At 43.3% G+C, this 16,318-nt stretch overlaps 2 protein-coding genes and 1 long non-coding RNA gene across 3 annotated transcripts in view; 2 read left to right on the forward strand and 1 right to left on the reverse strand.

The window, feature by feature from the left end:
• The first annotated feature begins 49 nt into the window (after positions 1–49).
• Positions 50–5,353, forward strand: rpn1 (ribophorin I). The gene is made up of 10 exons (XM_034083154.1): positions 50–392; positions 1,056–1,120; positions 1,564–1,870; positions 1,953–2,162; positions 2,246–2,438; positions 2,536–2,635; positions 2,720–2,858; positions 3,754–3,873; positions 4,028–4,273; positions 4,367–5,353. The coding sequence occupies exons 1-10, from the start codon at positions 150–152 to the stop codon at positions 4,547–4,549; spliced, it is 1,806 nt and encodes a 601-aa protein (XP_033939045.1). The 5' UTR covers positions 50–149; the 3' UTR covers positions 4,550–5,353.
• An 8,790-nt stretch (positions 5,354–14,143) lies between these two features.
• Positions 14,144–16,318, reverse strand: part of LOC117446912 (uncharacterized) — a 104,497-nt gene continuing 102,322 nt past the window's right edge. The window contains exon 3 of the long non-coding RNA XR_004552179.1: positions 14,144–14,254. This is a non-coding gene — a long non-coding RNA (uncharacterized lncRNA). The remainder of the gene's footprint in view (positions 14,255–16,318) is intronic.
• Positions 15,011–16,318, forward strand: part of gata2a (GATA binding protein 2a) — a 13,236-nt gene continuing 11,928 nt past the window's right edge. The window contains exon 1 of the mRNA XM_071203071.1: positions 15,011–15,193. The gene's annotated coding sequence lies outside the window, so the exon portion shown is untranslated. The remainder of the gene's footprint in view (positions 15,194–16,318) is intronic.

Genomic DNA, 16,318 nt, shown 5'->3' on the forward strand with positions numbered 1-16,318 from the left:
CACGCACCGTGACGTCATGACGTTGGTCCGAATGTAGCGTCATCCTTTCTGATGTAGAGCGGCACGGCGGCCTTTCTTTGCTGCTCTACATATACCTCCGTCTCTGTCTGCACTTATTCCCGGTATTTCAGTTCTGAATTTCTCCAAACATGGCTCGAAAGACGCCGGTTCTCGCAGCATGCCTGCTGCTGCTTCTGGCCGCTGTGGGCTCGGAGGTTTCTGCTGACGGGTTGGTTTACGAGGACGTGAAAAGAACCGTGGACCTGAGCACTCATCTGGCTAAGATCACGGCGGAGATCGTGCTTTCCAACCAGGGACCCTCCGCCGCTCATAACTTCATATTAGCGATAGAGGCTGAACTAGTCCCGAACCTGGCGTACATCGGAGCTTCGGTGAGCCTAAAACACCAGTGAATCTTAAGTAACGCTAACGCCTCTGCCTGTAACCAGCTAGCTAGCTTTAGCATGTTAGCAACCTCATAGTAGGCTATTAAATGCTTGCCTGTGTAAAGTCTTGCTGCTCTCAAATTATGCATTTTCTTCTCATTTGGCTGCAGCAATACTGTAAATAGCAAGCTAGCATATCATGCATGTATTCAATCACAGCTACTAGCTAACATCAGGCTTGTGTGATTCAGTGAGGGGAGTCACGTTATAGGAAGTCAGTTAGGTACTATTTCAGCATGTAATATTATATTGATTAGGGCAGACTTTGGGGATCAGATTATTTGCAGTGCGCCATAATGTAACAAACAGCTCAATTTATATTAGATGAATTGATTTTGAATGACTAGGGATGTTAACTTCCGCAGGCTGCACGCTCTGTCAGTGGCTGAGCGACACGTATGAGCTGGGCAGATCGCTTCCGTGTGTGACTGCGCAGGCCGGCCCCCTTTCATTATGTATTAAACTGTATCAATGCTCTGTTTGAGACAATAAACTCACATGGTACATTTATTTTAAAGTAACGAATTCCAATATTGATTGCTCAGAAATGTGTTTCACTTGAAAGTGTTTTTTAAATAATGTATGCTCAAACCACCATGTTTCCTACAGGTAAAGGGTGATGAGGAGGATGATGGCACACTTGAACTCCAACAGACAACAATTCAGGGCCAAAGGTAAGAGAGTGTATTCTTACATTGTCTAAAGAGATTCTGAGAACAGCCAGTAACACAATATAAGTTCCTCGCTCCAGCATTCAGAAACTCCCAACACAAAAAAGACACAGATTCATTCATTCCAGTGACTTTTTATTTTAAAAAAACAAACAAATATTTGCAATTTGTAAGACAAATAATTTGTCATTTTGGCAGCATTTTTCTATGTATAATGTAAAGCAATAAAACTCCATGTCCAAAAAATAAATTCCATAAAACAAGATTGCCTTTTTTAGTTCCTGAGAGGCTTATATAAGATAGGTACAAAGATACATAGATATTGTATTCATCCTAAATGAAAATTATTTTGTGACAGCAGTAATAATCCACCAGCAGCAGAATTTAAATTACTATGCAAATGTATCTTACCCATGCTCCTCTCTGTCTCATCCTTTTCCACACAGTGGGGCTTTCTACAAAGTGCAGCTGCCCTCCAGTCTGGCACCGGGGGCTCAGCTGAAAGCGAAGTTGGAGATGACCTTCAGCCACGTCCTGCAGCCCTTCCCCTCTCAGATCACCCAGGCCGAGCGCCAGCTGGTGGTCTTCCAGGGGAACCACTACATGTACTCCCCTTACCCCATCCGCAGCCAGACCACACGCGTCCGCCTGGCCTCCAAAACTGTGGAGTCCTACTCCAAGCTGGGTAACCCGAGCAAGAACGATGAGATCATCGAGTACGGACCTTTCCGCGACATGGCTCCGTTCAGCGAGGTACAGCTCGGACCACATTCGACAAACTTCCGGTGAAACTGCAAGAAAGTTTGCTGAAATGTTCTGTGTTTTGTGTGTTCAGGATACATTGAAGATCCATTACGAGAACAACTCGCCCTTCCTCACCATCAGCAACATCGTCCGCACCATTGAGGTCTCTCACTGGGGTAACATCGCTGTGGAGGAGACCATCAACCTGAGGCACACAGGGGCCGTCCTGAAGGGGCCCTTCTCACGCTACGACTATCAGCGCCAATCAGACAGCGGCATCTCATCTGTCAAATCCTTTAAGGTATTGTATTAAACGTTAACTGCATCCACTTCCCATGTTTTTACTGTCACGATGATGATGACTGTATACTTTCTCCTCGACAGACTATCCTCCCTGCATCGGCCCAGGACGTCTACTACAGAGACGAGATTGGAAACATCTCTACCTCCCACCTGCAGGTTCTGGATGACTCTGTGGAGGTGGAGGTCCGGCCTCGCTTCCCCTTGTTCGGCGGCTGGAAGACCCACTACATGATTGGCTACAATCTGCCCAGCTACGAGTACCTCTACACCCTGGGTGTGTTGACTTATGATAACCGCAAGAGGAGTGTAACACTGAAAAGGGGAATATCCCAGGGTGTGCTGCTTATGTGTCGAATGCGTTTCTGTTTCAGGTGACCAGTATTCTCTGAAGATGAGACTAGTTGACCATGTGTACGATGACCAGGTGATTGACTTCCTCACTGTGAAAATCATCCTCCCAGAGGGGGCCAGGTTAGTGTTCGAAAGCAAATCCACAGCATGTTGAGTACAAATCTCTGCAGTATGTGATGCTGATTTCTGGTATTTTCCTTACAGAAACATCCAAATGGATACACCCTACAAAATAGATCGCAAGCCAAACCAGCTGCATTATACATATCTGGATACCTTTGGCCGGCCCGTGCTGGTGGCCAGCAAGAGCAACCTGGTGGAGCATCACATCCAGGACGTTATGGTAAGAAGAACCGTAGGAAATGATGGGAATTGTGCATTCTATATTGTATGCATATTCACCATTTTTCGGCAGATTTGCAGAACATTACTTTGACTAAAGTTAGCTACGATATCATTATTTACAAGATGACATGCAGAACTGTAGGTCTTTTTAGTTTTACAAATGTAAACAAAGGAATAGAAAACTGACACACTAAATGTTTTAAGGTAATTGTGAAATACTTCAAATTGAAATAATTTCACAACTCGAGACACTTCCCTCCTCTGCCACTTCCTGGCAAGAAATATCTTATCAGCCGAGTTCACGTGTAAGAGTAGTATAAACATGGGTGAGTTAATACAAGAACAAATGTTTCTACATCAGTCCTTCCAGCTGTGAGAGGTTGGTGAATCTCTGGGCAAAATGATGAAGATAAACCAGTCAGGTTTGTGAAACAAGACTTGGGACAGCTTCTAAGAAAAGGCAAAGGACCAGAATGACTTGTTTGTGGGTTCTAATGATTATCACAGTCTTTAGTGCTGTAAATGTTATGAGTATTTGTATGGCTATACTGTACTTTCATAACACATGTTTCAAAGAACTGCATCCTCAAAGGGTCTCCAGTTAGAAAAAAGTGTTCAATTACAAATGTTACAGAAAATAGCATCCAATTCCATTTTTGGAAAGTCATTCATTTTTTTGTCAACTAACTAATCAAAATAATGATTTAAGCATTAGCTATTGGGTTAGAGCTCTCTCCTTCCAGGGCAGCCCCACGATTTACAGGTTAATACACCGACCATTGACCCTCATTTTACCTTATCTCACTACTATAACTATCTAGCAAAATACTTTTTGATGTTCTCTGTGAAATTGTACTCGAACCTAGTTTAAAAACTGTCTCTTGTGATTTCAGGTTCATTATAACTTCAACAGGATCCTCATGCTGCAGGAGCCTCTCCTGGTTGTAGCAGCCTTCTACATCCTCTTCTTCACTGTCATCATATATGTCCGCCTGGACTTCGCCATCACAAAGGTACAGCAATGTTTACGTCTCTTAGAAAGGAAGCCTGGTTTCTGCTGGCCTCATTTGAACCCTGATACCCTCCTCCTTTTGGCCGATATTCTGCATAATTCTGTCTACACTTATTGGCATCATAGTTTTAAATGTGTGTTGCTTGTTTGTCCAGGACCCTGCGGCTGAGGTGCGTATGAAGGTGGCCTCCATCACAGAGCAGGTTCTGACTCTGGTCAACAAGCGTCTGGGTCTGTACCGCCACATGGACGAGGTGGTGAACCGCTATAAGCAATCTCGAGACACGGGCGCGCTAAATAGCGGGCGGAAAACCCTGGAGGCGGACCACCGCAACCTGACCAATGAGATCAGCTCCCTGCAGGCCCGCCTCAAAGCCGAGGGATCTGACTTGTCCGATAAGGTGGGTGACGTGTAATGAAAGCACAGATAAGTGAAATAATCTGAGAGTCATTACAAAGACGCTAATGTTCTCCCCCCCCCCCCCCCCCCTCAGGTCGGGGAGGTGCAGAAGCTGGACGGCCAGGTGAAGGAGCTGGTGTGCCGCTCCAGCCAGGAGGCGGAGCGTCTGGTGGCCGGGAAGGTGAAGAAGGAGGCTTACATCGAGAGCGAGAAGACGCTGAGCGGCAAGAGACAAGAGCTGGTCGGCCGCATCGACAGTCTGCTGGACGCCCTCTAAACTACTCCTGCCACACACACACAAACAGACACACACACACACCATCCATGCGACAACACAAGACCGACTATTTGTATGAATGCGAATTAAATGAAATGTGACACATTTGCTTACACATTTTTTGTACCATTCTTGAGACATGGACAATTAAAATCTGATCTTTTGGCAGTGACGGGTTTATCCAAAAATGTGTGCCTTGTGATAAACTTGAGGTCAGCTCTGCGGCGCAAAATGTGGCTTTTTTTGTTTGCCTGTATTTCAGTTTGTTGAGCTACACTTAAACTCTGACACACTGCTCAGACTTGACACTTCATTTTCATGTTCGGATCTGGACTTTGTCTTTTTTTTCTGTATGTATGGTTATGGGACTTTTTATTTTTGGAAACCAATTGCAGAAGGGCCCAAGTATTTTCGTCCTCATGTCTTTACTCGCATAAGCCGTATTTAAAGATTGAACCATCTCTCGCTCTGAAGTATGAAAGTGAATTTTTTTTCAATCGTATCTCTTTTGCACTTGCAACTGTTTTCTACTCGCCCCTGACTGACATTTATATTTGAACAAATCCGAAGCTCTAAATTTGTCTCATCCCACATGCTTGTTGTTGATGTCCCTCAGTCACATTTTCTACATTTTATATTATTTTCTTTTTGTGAGTGATGTTTTCTTTTCCCGACCATGACATTAGTGAATACATGAGATTAGGTTAATGCGAGAAGAGACACGAGTGATGGGACACGGATGTTTGTGGAATGGGCGATGACATGAAAAGCTGTCAAATTTGAAATAAAGTTTTGAGAAACTCAGCATTTAGCATGTTTTTAAGAAGACACTGGGGAATGAAGATGGAAAATGGAGTTGACAGCTGTTGGATAGATCATCTCGGGATGCAGTCCCTTGGTAAATCAAAAGAGGGCGCACTTGTGTCAAGAACCAACAGCAGGCTTTTTCTCAAAGCTTTGATTCTCCCAGAATACTTTGCAGACATGAAGATATCATCCAAAATAAGCTACACATGGGTTTTTCCTTATGCCCCTTTTTTAAAAACTGGGGGTTTCCAGCACATTGTTGCATTTCTCATTTCAGAGAAACCGCACCTCTCACCCTCTCCTCCCCAGTGAGCGGAGCAGCCGACCTGCCTCCATCCCATAGGTCAGTCTGAGGTCATCGCTTTCCCTATGAGGTCACCAGGGGTCCCGGTAGGTCACTTCCTGCTCCATCATAACAGTTGTGGTTCCCCTCACAATGATAATGTTAACATTGTATGTGCCATACAATAATCATTCTGAAAATACACAGCAGGGGGAAAGCAAAGACAATGTCTGTTAGCGCTGATGCTCGGTGCTGCTGAAAGGCCACACAATAGCATTTTTGTTTGTGTGTTTGTTCTGGGAGTGCAGATTTGGAGCGCTGAGAGTTCGGAGAGTCGCCGAGTCTCATTCACGTCCACATCAGCACCGAGACAAACGCTGAGCTCACGTCTGCTCGGCCTCGATGCTATCAGGTCTGTGAGTTTCGGTGACGTGATTGAAGGATTCCTTTGGAGGTTGTTTTTGATTTGTGGATTTCAGAGGGTTTATAGACGGAAACTCTGGCTTTAAAAATACTTTCTTTCAAATAGAGGACTGTGAATTCATCTTATGTCGTAACAATACCCCAGCAGCAAGGATTCTGGTACCAGAGCCTCTATTGATCAAATCGTTAAACACATTTTAATTTGAATTGTAAATAGTTAAAAACTATAAATTAATCATTTTCTTTAATTTTCTTAATTAATAAGTTCTGCTATTTTTGAATGACAACATATTTTAACTAATTCAAACATGCAGACTCTCAGTTTTCTCTCCATTTTGTATAAAACACTTAAAGACATCACCTTGGACTTTGAGTCACTGGGATGATTATTTTTCCATATTTTCAAACAGTTTATAGACCAAAAGATGAATCAATCAATATATAAAGTAACTTGCCGATAAGTTGGGTTCGTTGTTTGTTATCAGAATGAGAAATCCTCTATTCCTCCTGCAGTGGGGGGAAAAAGTATTGGTTGGTTTTTGTGTCCACTGCTACTGGCGATATTAAACAACAATATCACACATAACAATTTAAAAATGGTAATACTGCTTTTCAGAGGGAAACAGTATTATAAATTAAGTAAGTAATGTGAAATATTTCCTGTATAAATTCTAAAAAACTATTCATATGCTCCTAATCTGGAAGTCGTAAAAACCATGAAGCATTTCCTCGGCTGTTTGGTCCATTACAGTTAATGAGCTGATTAGAAAGCACTGGTTTCTCAGGTGTTACGTTTCACTCCATTGTGATTAGATGGTCTTACTGTCTTATTTATGTGACACCAAATATAGTCCCTGCAGTTAGTTTTTATCTTTGTTTTATTGTTCTTACAACGTCTACACACTTTTTGTTTTAAATCATGTACCTCTGTGGCATGATATTTGATTTCCTTTGATAAAACCATAAAGCATATTGGTCTTAACGCAAACGTATAGTGGAGTTGTTACTGTTTTGGTTTTGTCGGGCAGAGTAGGCCTCTGCCTCTTTGATTAAGCACACACGTGATTAACCATGTTACCCTCCTTAAATACGAATATGTCTTAAATGTCTTCTTCACTTTTAACAAAGGGCATATTTTCGATTCCTAAGTGTCTCTTTAGAGTTTTATTCATACGGGCACAGCTTTTAAGTAAGAAGTAAGGCCTTTTAGGATCTGATGTCATAACTTTCCCTTAAATAGGCTGCTTTTGAGCCCCTCCATTTCATCAAAAATCACATTTTTGAATTCGCTGTAAGAATGATACTGTTATGCTATTGGCTGCTTCAGGAAGGGCCTCACTGAACACGGCTTGTGTCATCACACATTGCTTTCTTGAAGCATTTGCTCTCCCATTTGACTGTTATATCATCGGGTGGTGTTTGGATGGTTGGCCTTTCAGTCTTTTCAGTTCCAGGCCTGTCCTCGGGCCCAGGATGTGATTACCGGTCGCATAAGAGCTGCGGTTGATCTGTTAGCCTGAGCCGAGCAGAATACTGTTTAAACCGGAATTCATGTGCAGCACTGTATCCTGATGTGGCAAACCGTGTGTGTGAGGGTGTGTTTCAGGGGGTTTTATGTAGGGTGTTGGACTGCCTGGGTTGCCATGTGGTTGAGCTGTCACGGTCCCCCCCTTCAGATTATGATCTTCCTTTCCTGAAGTAAAAGATGCAGAGTGTGTTCTTTCTTTATCTGCCAGCAAAAAATAATGAATATGCAACAAAAAAAAAAAAATGTGGAGTCAAACTGGGTATCAGTTGAAGGGGGTAATCCTGCAGCCCCCGGGCCCGTGACGTGGTGGTGATTGATTACATTGAGGGCTCACCTGCAGTACTCTCCCTCTTAATCTGTCTCGCTGTGAAACACACACACACACACACACACACACACACACACACACACACACACACACACACACACACACACACACACACACACACACACACACACACACACACACACACACACACACACACACACACACACACACACACACACACACACACACACACACACACTCACAAAGAGAGAGGCAGAAGTCACCAGTCAGGGAACAATATCCTGCTCAGAAGACCCTTTACAGCACACTCTCATAAATCACTGAGACAGAGCCAACACCCTCACTGTCAGCCAGTTACACACACACACACACACACACACACACACACGCACGCACGCACGCGCACGCACACACACACACACACACACACACACACACACACACACACACACACACACACACACACACCGAGGGCCACGTTCCTCACGACATACATTCATTCGGTTCAGTCAATCCCAGCCATGTTGTCGAAAAGGCAGACATCTGAACGTGCCCTGGAACACGCCTCACCTGCGCTGATTCCCTCTGGCTCTGCTTGAAACACACTTCCTCACAACAACAGCAGCTCCTGTGTCCCACTCTGCCCTCTGCACCGGCCATTCCTCAGTGACAGGGGGCCGGGATGAGGGGATGAGAGGCTCTGAAGGGCGAGGTGAGGGATGGATGAAAGCCCCATAGCGGCGAAGGTCCCGGGGCCCTGCGTCCTGTGCAGGTGGCAGGTGTGATCAGGCCGGCTGCAGAAGCGTGAGGGCGAGGAAGAGGAGGACAATGAAGGCGTCTGTGGCCCCTCGTCGCAGCTGCAGCGGGCGGGGAGGAGCGGGGCTGACAGATAAGACGGTCGGACGGACGGAAAGATGGAGGAAGGGAAGGACAGGGCGATAAGATGGAGATGGGACTTCAAACGGGGGATTGGGCCCTGGGTGCGGAGAGACGCATTCTTGTCTGGCATGGAGGAGGTGGGGACGGGAAAGATGGATGCCACAAAAAAAGGTCCACAGCTCCTCTCCTCTAATGCAGATGTTTACATCAGAACGCCGCTGCCCGAGTCCTCACTAACACTAAGTGGATCACATCACTCCAGTGCTGAGGTCTTTACACTGGCTTCCTGTGTGTCAGAGAATTGATTTCAAAATGCTGCTGCTGGTTTATAAAGCATTGAATGGTTAAAATACATTTCTGATCTCCTGCTATCCATCCAGAACTCTGAGGTCTTCTGGGAGGGTCTGCTTTCTATCCCCAGAGTCAGAATTTACATAGAGTTCGGTTATTATGTTCCAAACATCTGGAACAAACTCCCAGAAGCCTGCAGGTTCGCTGCAACTCTTTTATGGCTCAAGACTTTTCTTTTTACTGCACTGTAACTCGTATTCATGTATTTTATACTTGTGTTATTCTCTATTAGCTTGTTTTACGTTTATTTTATTCTCTTTGCTTTTTAACAACTTCCCTATTTCTTAATGTTTTTCATTTTTGTAAAGCACGTTCAATTGCCTTTGGTTGAAAAGTGCTACATAAATAAACTTGCCTTACAGTGCACACTTTGCTCAAAGCCCCTGTGCTCTGCCCATATCTGTGCACATATTGATGTCAACCTCCCTCTCTGTATGGATTTGTATCGATGAGACAGTAATCCTCTTCCCTTGCCGCCCTTGTGTGCAACTGTCCACAGCTCCCACTAAGACCCACTGATCTCTGCCACATGGCGCTCCATCAAAGCACCGATGGTCATGCCTCTCAGGGCAAGTTTTGCCAGGGAAAAAAAGCACCCGTGTGGCTCATACATGTCCCTGGGTGCAGAGGATGAGCGGCAGCTGAAGGTCTACTTTAGACTTTGTATCATCTTGGATCACAAGAGTGAAACAAAGCTGCTCTGTTTAAAAAAAAAAAAGCACTCCCGTCTGAGCGTGTACGGACACACGCGCACGTATCCTACTTTCTCTATCAGCGCTGATTAGAGTGACAGGGGCACTTCCCATTGGCTGTGAGAGTGGCCCTCTCCTTCCCAGGGCAGCCAATTTCCCCTACTCCAGAGCTGATAGGAAACTTTGATTGTGCACTGAGCTCAGGAGAGACAAAGAGATGTTTTCCTCTTGCAATCCACATATCGCTCCATCACATCTCTACCTACCATCTCCACCGCTTGCTCTCTCCTCTGCCATCTCTCCCTCTTGAAATGTCCTTTCTTGCCCAATATTTCCAAGATCACCACTGTTGTGGGCTGCTGAATGTGAGTCCATTAAACTGGCACTGACTGCTTTGATGGGCAGGAAGCGTCACTTCATGTGGTGACATCTGCTTCCTGTGACACAATCCGACCCGGCGCACATGATGTACTGTGTTGGCTTACCACTGTCCTCTGATAGCGTGTCCATAGTTTGATACCGTGAGCACATGGCGGATGTTGCTAAAAACATTTGGTATGGGCTCAGGTTGGGTTTTTGTGGAGGCAAACACCACTTTCAGATCAAATAGAAACCGGACAGGTGGATTCAGGTTCAACCAAACTAGATTATTCAATATATGTACAGGTCAATAATACAAACCCTGACTCCGTGTTCTTTTATAGCCTTCAGATTAGCTTCTACTCCTGTCCTGATTCTTAATATGGTGTCTAATGACATCATAGTCACAGTGACATGTTACTAATATCCTCTTACAGTTTATTTTGATTCAACAGTTGTTGTTGTTGTTGTTGTTGTTGTTGTTGTTGTTGTTGGGCATTGTGTGTTACATTGCTCAATAACTTTGATATGTGCTGCTAATACACTGATACGTTGTTATCCTACTACAGGGTGTGAAGTGAACCAAGGGTGAGGCGGGCGGACAGAATGAGCGAGGCGTCTAAACATGTCGAGAGAGCCAACAGGAAACATCTCCCTCTCTCTGTGGCCCTCCCTGAGAACACACTTCCTGCCGGAGCTCCTCTAACTTCCTGTCCAGCCACCGGGAATCCCAGCTGGAACATTCCAGCTGTGCAATAGCTGGAATTTCTGGACTGCTTCATTATTACTTAAATGCTCTATCCCATATAGCGATGCAAAGGTAAGTAGCACACAGTGGTGTAAAGTAACTAAGTATTTACTCAAGTACTGTACTTAAGTACCATTTTGAGGGACTTAACTTGAGTATTTCAAATGTTTGCTACATTGTACTTTTACTCCACTTCAATTCAGAGGTAAATGGTGTACCTTTACTCCACTACATGCATTTTATAACTTTAGTTACTTTGCAGATTTGGATTAATGAGATATAATCAACACTTAAATAAGACTTTAGTTACACCTGGAGTAACATTCACAAGCTACCCTGCAGTATACAAAGTAATTACAATGATCTACACCTTTACCATACAATAAACACACCATCAATAATCCTACAAGTATATACATAGATTATTCTGGAATGGGCCAATTTGCAGAATGAGTACTTTTACTTTTGGTACTTTCATTTAGCTGCTAATACTTACTAACATTTTGATTGCAGGACTTCTACTTTTTCTTAAGATCTGAGTATACTTCTTCCATCTCTGGCAGAACCATAGGAGAACACGAACTCTCAGGGCTCTTGTAGTTCTCCTCCTCCTCGCCAGGGGGCGCTCTATAACAGCACATTTCTCTGCAGCGTCTCTCCAGCAGTCTGAAACTGCGCCTCAGAGCTGGGGCTCTCATCCATTCAGAAGGCTCTCATTTATATTACTAGTTTTTGTTTTTTTACGCAGGGAAATGCGCAGTGCCATTAGTCTAATGGCATTACACGAAATGGCACATGCATGTGTATAAATGTGCCTTTACGCGGGGTCCATATGGGCTGGGGAAAAGCAGGTTTGGTGACTTTGTGTATGACCTTTTCGGAAAGAGAGCTAATCCCGAGCTATAATAGACTCCGGGACCGATATGGAAAACTGCTGCACCGTTATCTCGGTTGTCTAGGAGACCATCAGAGCACCGGGGCCGGTGGAGATGCCACGGTATTAAAAGGGGAGTGCGCGCGCGTGTGTGTATGGGAAAATGCTTTTCCTTTTTTTGTCGTAAGTGTCACTCATAAATACTGCATTATGGAGAAAAAAAATTCCCTGTGTTGGCCCGCAGCATTATTTTGTTTAGTATGTTAAAATGATAAATTGAATCTGAAGACACATATAGGAAAAGGTCAGTGATTGCAGTGAACTGAACGAGGAGGGGCCCACGTTATTATTCGTTACATTTAACAGCACTCGCCTGACACGAGTTATAAAATGCAGTAGGTCTTCTGTGTGCTAAATTAAAGCAAACAGACTGCTAACCAAATGCCATGGCACTTTATTTAAATGATAACACACAGGCCAATGTGAGGCCCGAGTGGAGACAAGCAGGCCTTCTGAGCAGACACAGAGCAAATCAGAGGAGTCAACGGAGCATGTTAAGCGGCTTACATCCTGTCCTGAAACTGAATATAATGTTTCGATGTTTATTAGGAGGGAATTCATTTCACAAGTGCAATATAACGTTTTTAGAGAGCCTTTACATACCCAAATCAAGGTAAATAAAGTCAATTATAATAGGTGACCTTTCTATTTATAAATGTATGACCGAATGTGTTCAATGCATAAACTCAAATTGTAGCCACATCAGACTACATGTGCGTATACCCCAACACATTTGTTATAGCTACATCCTCGAGCACTAATGACTAATCAGACAGATAAGCATCATATCACAGTGATGTATGTTTAATATAGCTTGTATTGATATGTAAAGTGTGTGTGCCGATGGCCTCGCCAATAACCTGCCTCAGAAGCCAAACAGAGCCTTATATTGGCTGTACGGCTGCAGTGTGTAAAACGTGTAAATATCTCTCATTCCCTGCGCCTATCTGTCTCTATCAACTTGCGGGAGCCCTCCCCCCAACAAATGATGCATTAGATGCATTGAATGTATTTGTTGTGCAAGTTTGAAAAGGCGGCGATAATCTGGGAGTGAGAGATAAGGAACACCAATTTATTCAGCAGCACTTTGGACCCCGCTCCCAGCCTCGGTCGGTGCTGACACCCCCAGCAGTTTGCTGATAACGATTAGGCCATTTATTATCTTCACAGAGAACAAAGATTGTGTGCTGCCGATGAAATATTACCCCTGGTAATAATCAGAAGGAGAAGGGCCCTGGCATCTAATGCAGTGTGCATATAATATCGTCCCGTGACGAAAACCGTGCACAACACACACACACACACACACACACACACACACACACACACACACACACACACACACACACACACACACACACACACACACACACACACACACACACACACACACACACACACACACGCACACGCTCACACACACACACACACACACACACACACACACACACACACACACACACACACACACACACACACACACACACACACGCACCACACACGCACACACACGCGCGAAATGTCGTGAAGAACATGCAGAAAATCGATTTACAAAACAAGTGAACGCAGACGCAAATATAACATTAGACTATAATGTTGTGATTTGGATTTATAGATAAAGATAATCGTTCTTTTTTCAAAAAAGTAATAATTAGGTGGTTGTCATTTTAAGAATATTTTAAGAATATTTTAAGAATATTTCCTGACAGTGCCTAAAATAAAAATGTGTATTTAATATTTGATTTCACTTTGTATTTATCTATTTGACATAGCCTATCTGGATGATGACTGCTGAATTGTTTTCTGATCTGAAAGATGGATCACAAAGGCCTTATTGTCACAATACTCACCTAATTAGAGTCTAATTAACGTTTGAGGGCATGATGCGATTTACAGTAAATGTATTGTGTTTGATCTCCTATATTGCATACTAATCTTTGGTGCAACTAAAAGACTAATATAGTAAACCTAATATTCAAAAGTCAACTTAATAAAGCTAATAACATGCTTTAAGTCCAGACAAAGCCTACACACATTCAAAAAAGAGAATTCTCATTTTGAAAAGCCTGGTATTATGAGATAAAACAAATTGTGAAAATAACTTCAAAGTTAAGCTGTATTTCCATACGTTCATTCTGTGTCAAATATCGATATTTTAATCTCTCGCATCTTTGCTCTGTTGATTTCAAACATTGAAACAAATGTCATTAATTCAGTCAGACTTCACATTTATTTTTCTTTTCTTTCCCTTCTTTTTGTGAGCGTGTGCACTCTGGGGAGCACGAGCCCCGAGTTGCAGAGGTCCTCCTCGCGCCCCTTGCACCTGCCTGGCTGAAGCGCCGAGCACGAGCCCAGGTCGCGTGCAGGAGATTTTAGGAGCTTTGCATGTTTTACAAAGTTGTTGTTATACTCTGTTGGATATAAAGAACAAAAAAAGGGAGGGGGCGTTTTTTTAAATTCTTTAATACAGAGAGGGGGGTCATGAAGCAGAATATCCGCAAGTCAATTATGGTCCGAGGATGTAAATCTTTCCACGTTTTTGTGAAAATAAGATAAACAAATATTGTTTACAACGTTTCTTGCCTTTGGTTGACTTTTATTGACTTATGAAGGACTTGTCATCACTGCTAATGTCCCATTCAGCAGCTTACCAAGTTAAAATCTAACATTTTCTGATGGCTAAAAGCTGCTAATTGTGTATCCGGCACCTGGGACGAGTTGGGACCAGGGACATCATTTTCCCTTGGAGAAACCCAATTAGAGATCATATTATTTAATTCCATAATTTTTTACTGCCCAGAAATTGAAATAATGTCCTAATGTCACCACTTGTATTTCATATCCTGCATGTATTGATAAACAACCCCATCTCGGCCAGTAGTGTTCTGCAGGTCACTACCTTTGATATGAAACGATAAAATGGCGGGCCCCTCAACAAGGGCCAAGTTAAACTCTATTGATCGCCTCTCGGGAGCAGGTATGGCTGCCAGTTTCTGTCTCTCTACCGGGACCCGGAAGACAGGCTGCTGGCTGACGTGCCGTTACGTTGCTGCTGCTGCTGCAGCAGCCTCTCACACTCAAATTCTTTTGCTCATATTCAGAGAGGTTTGGAACCAGAGGAGGGAGACTCACACACAGCTGCTCTCTGCCGGGGTGAGAAACCGATCAGCGGCTACAGGACACCGGTTGTCCTGAGTTGTCTTTCCAGCATCTTTTAAAAAGCTCGCCTGGACACTTTTTTCTTTAGCGGTCGTTTATTCTTTTGCTCCGCTATTTATGGGGAAAGGCGCCCGGAGCTGTGCAGTGAATCGGATGAAGCCACTTTCTCTGCGCAGATCACATTGGAGCAGGTAAGATAATTACACCTACACATTAAAGACCATTTCTGAATATTCTGCTGGGAAATATTTTTCCATTTAAATATCCAAATAAAAGGATATGATTACGCAGAGCTATAGCTAAGATAACTGGTTTAAAACATATATTTTTGTATACGAAAAACATGCATTGCTTGAACGATTGCTTTCATACCAGTTACACAATTATTATTATTATTATTATACTGCTTTTAATGCAATCCACCTTCGTATTCATCGTGTTTTGGTCACAGCTATTCAGATGTAGCCTATATTTAGCAGGCTGTAAACCTCCATAACATCTGGAGAGAAAGCGGCACAATGTGGGATTAAAAGTGTACTTTTGTTATATTCACTGGAAACGTTTCTTGTTATCGTACATACAGCTATAGTATATTTTTAAACGAGTGACAAATAACAAAGGAGTCAAACATTCATATGAAATTCATAATTAAAGCACCTTCCAATAATAATATTTCGCCAAGCAGATTTACGCCTATTGTGGGCCATTCAAAGATGTTACGCGGTCACATAAATAGTATCAACAATAAAGATTATTAGCCCCCTTTGCCGCCGCGGGCAAGGTGTTATATTGCTGAAAATGAATGAAATGTATTAGTGTATCATCAGCACGGTGTTAGTGGCGACAAAAGTGTTCAATTGTCACGCTTTATAATGCACAATGACTAGAGCGATCATCTTTCATCAGCAGAGAGAGCAATCACATCAGTACAATGGCGGGGGGAGGGGGGTCCACAGGCATGCAGGAGCTGTACCTGCATGATGCTTTTTGGACTGTTTGTGCATCATTCAAATACATAAAGCTTGCAGAAAGAAGAAGTTAAGGCAGTGAGAGTTAAACATAAAGCTGTTTATTTTTAAATGAATGATTGACTGTATCTCTGAATGAGCACACAGATTGTAACACTGCTGTTTCCTGACACTTTAAGTAAAACCCAAATAGCAGTGAGAACTTTTTCCAATATTGTTCTATATTTTTTTTTAGAAAGCTAAGAATGGTGTCCTGCTTCATAATCCTTTTTGTTAAGTGTGCAGTTCATGCTTTATTTCCTGCCCTATTCTGAAATGTTATTATTCTGAGCTAAATGGGCGTGAGTG

Source organism: Pseudochaenichthys georgianus, chromosome 5, assembly GCF_902827115.2.
Source record: "Pseudochaenichthys georgianus chromosome 5, fPseGeo1.2, whole genome shotgun sequence".
Taxonomy (NCBI): domain Eukaryota; kingdom Metazoa; phylum Chordata; class Actinopteri; order Perciformes; family Channichthyidae; genus Pseudochaenichthys; species Pseudochaenichthys georgianus.

Coding starts and splice junctions, on each gene's coding strand:
- rpn1 (XM_034083154.1), top strand. CDS start 150: ATGGCTCGAAAGACGCCGGTTCTCGCAGCATGCCTGCTGCTGCTTCTG. Junction 2,636..2,719: donor ATCCTCCCAGAGGGGGCCAG/GTTAGTGTTCGA, acceptor TTTTCCTTACAG/AAACATCCAAATGGATACAC. Junction 4,274..4,366: donor GATCTGACTTGTCCGATAAG/GTGGGTGACGTG, acceptor CCCCCCCCTCAG/GTCGGGGAGGTGCAGAAGCT.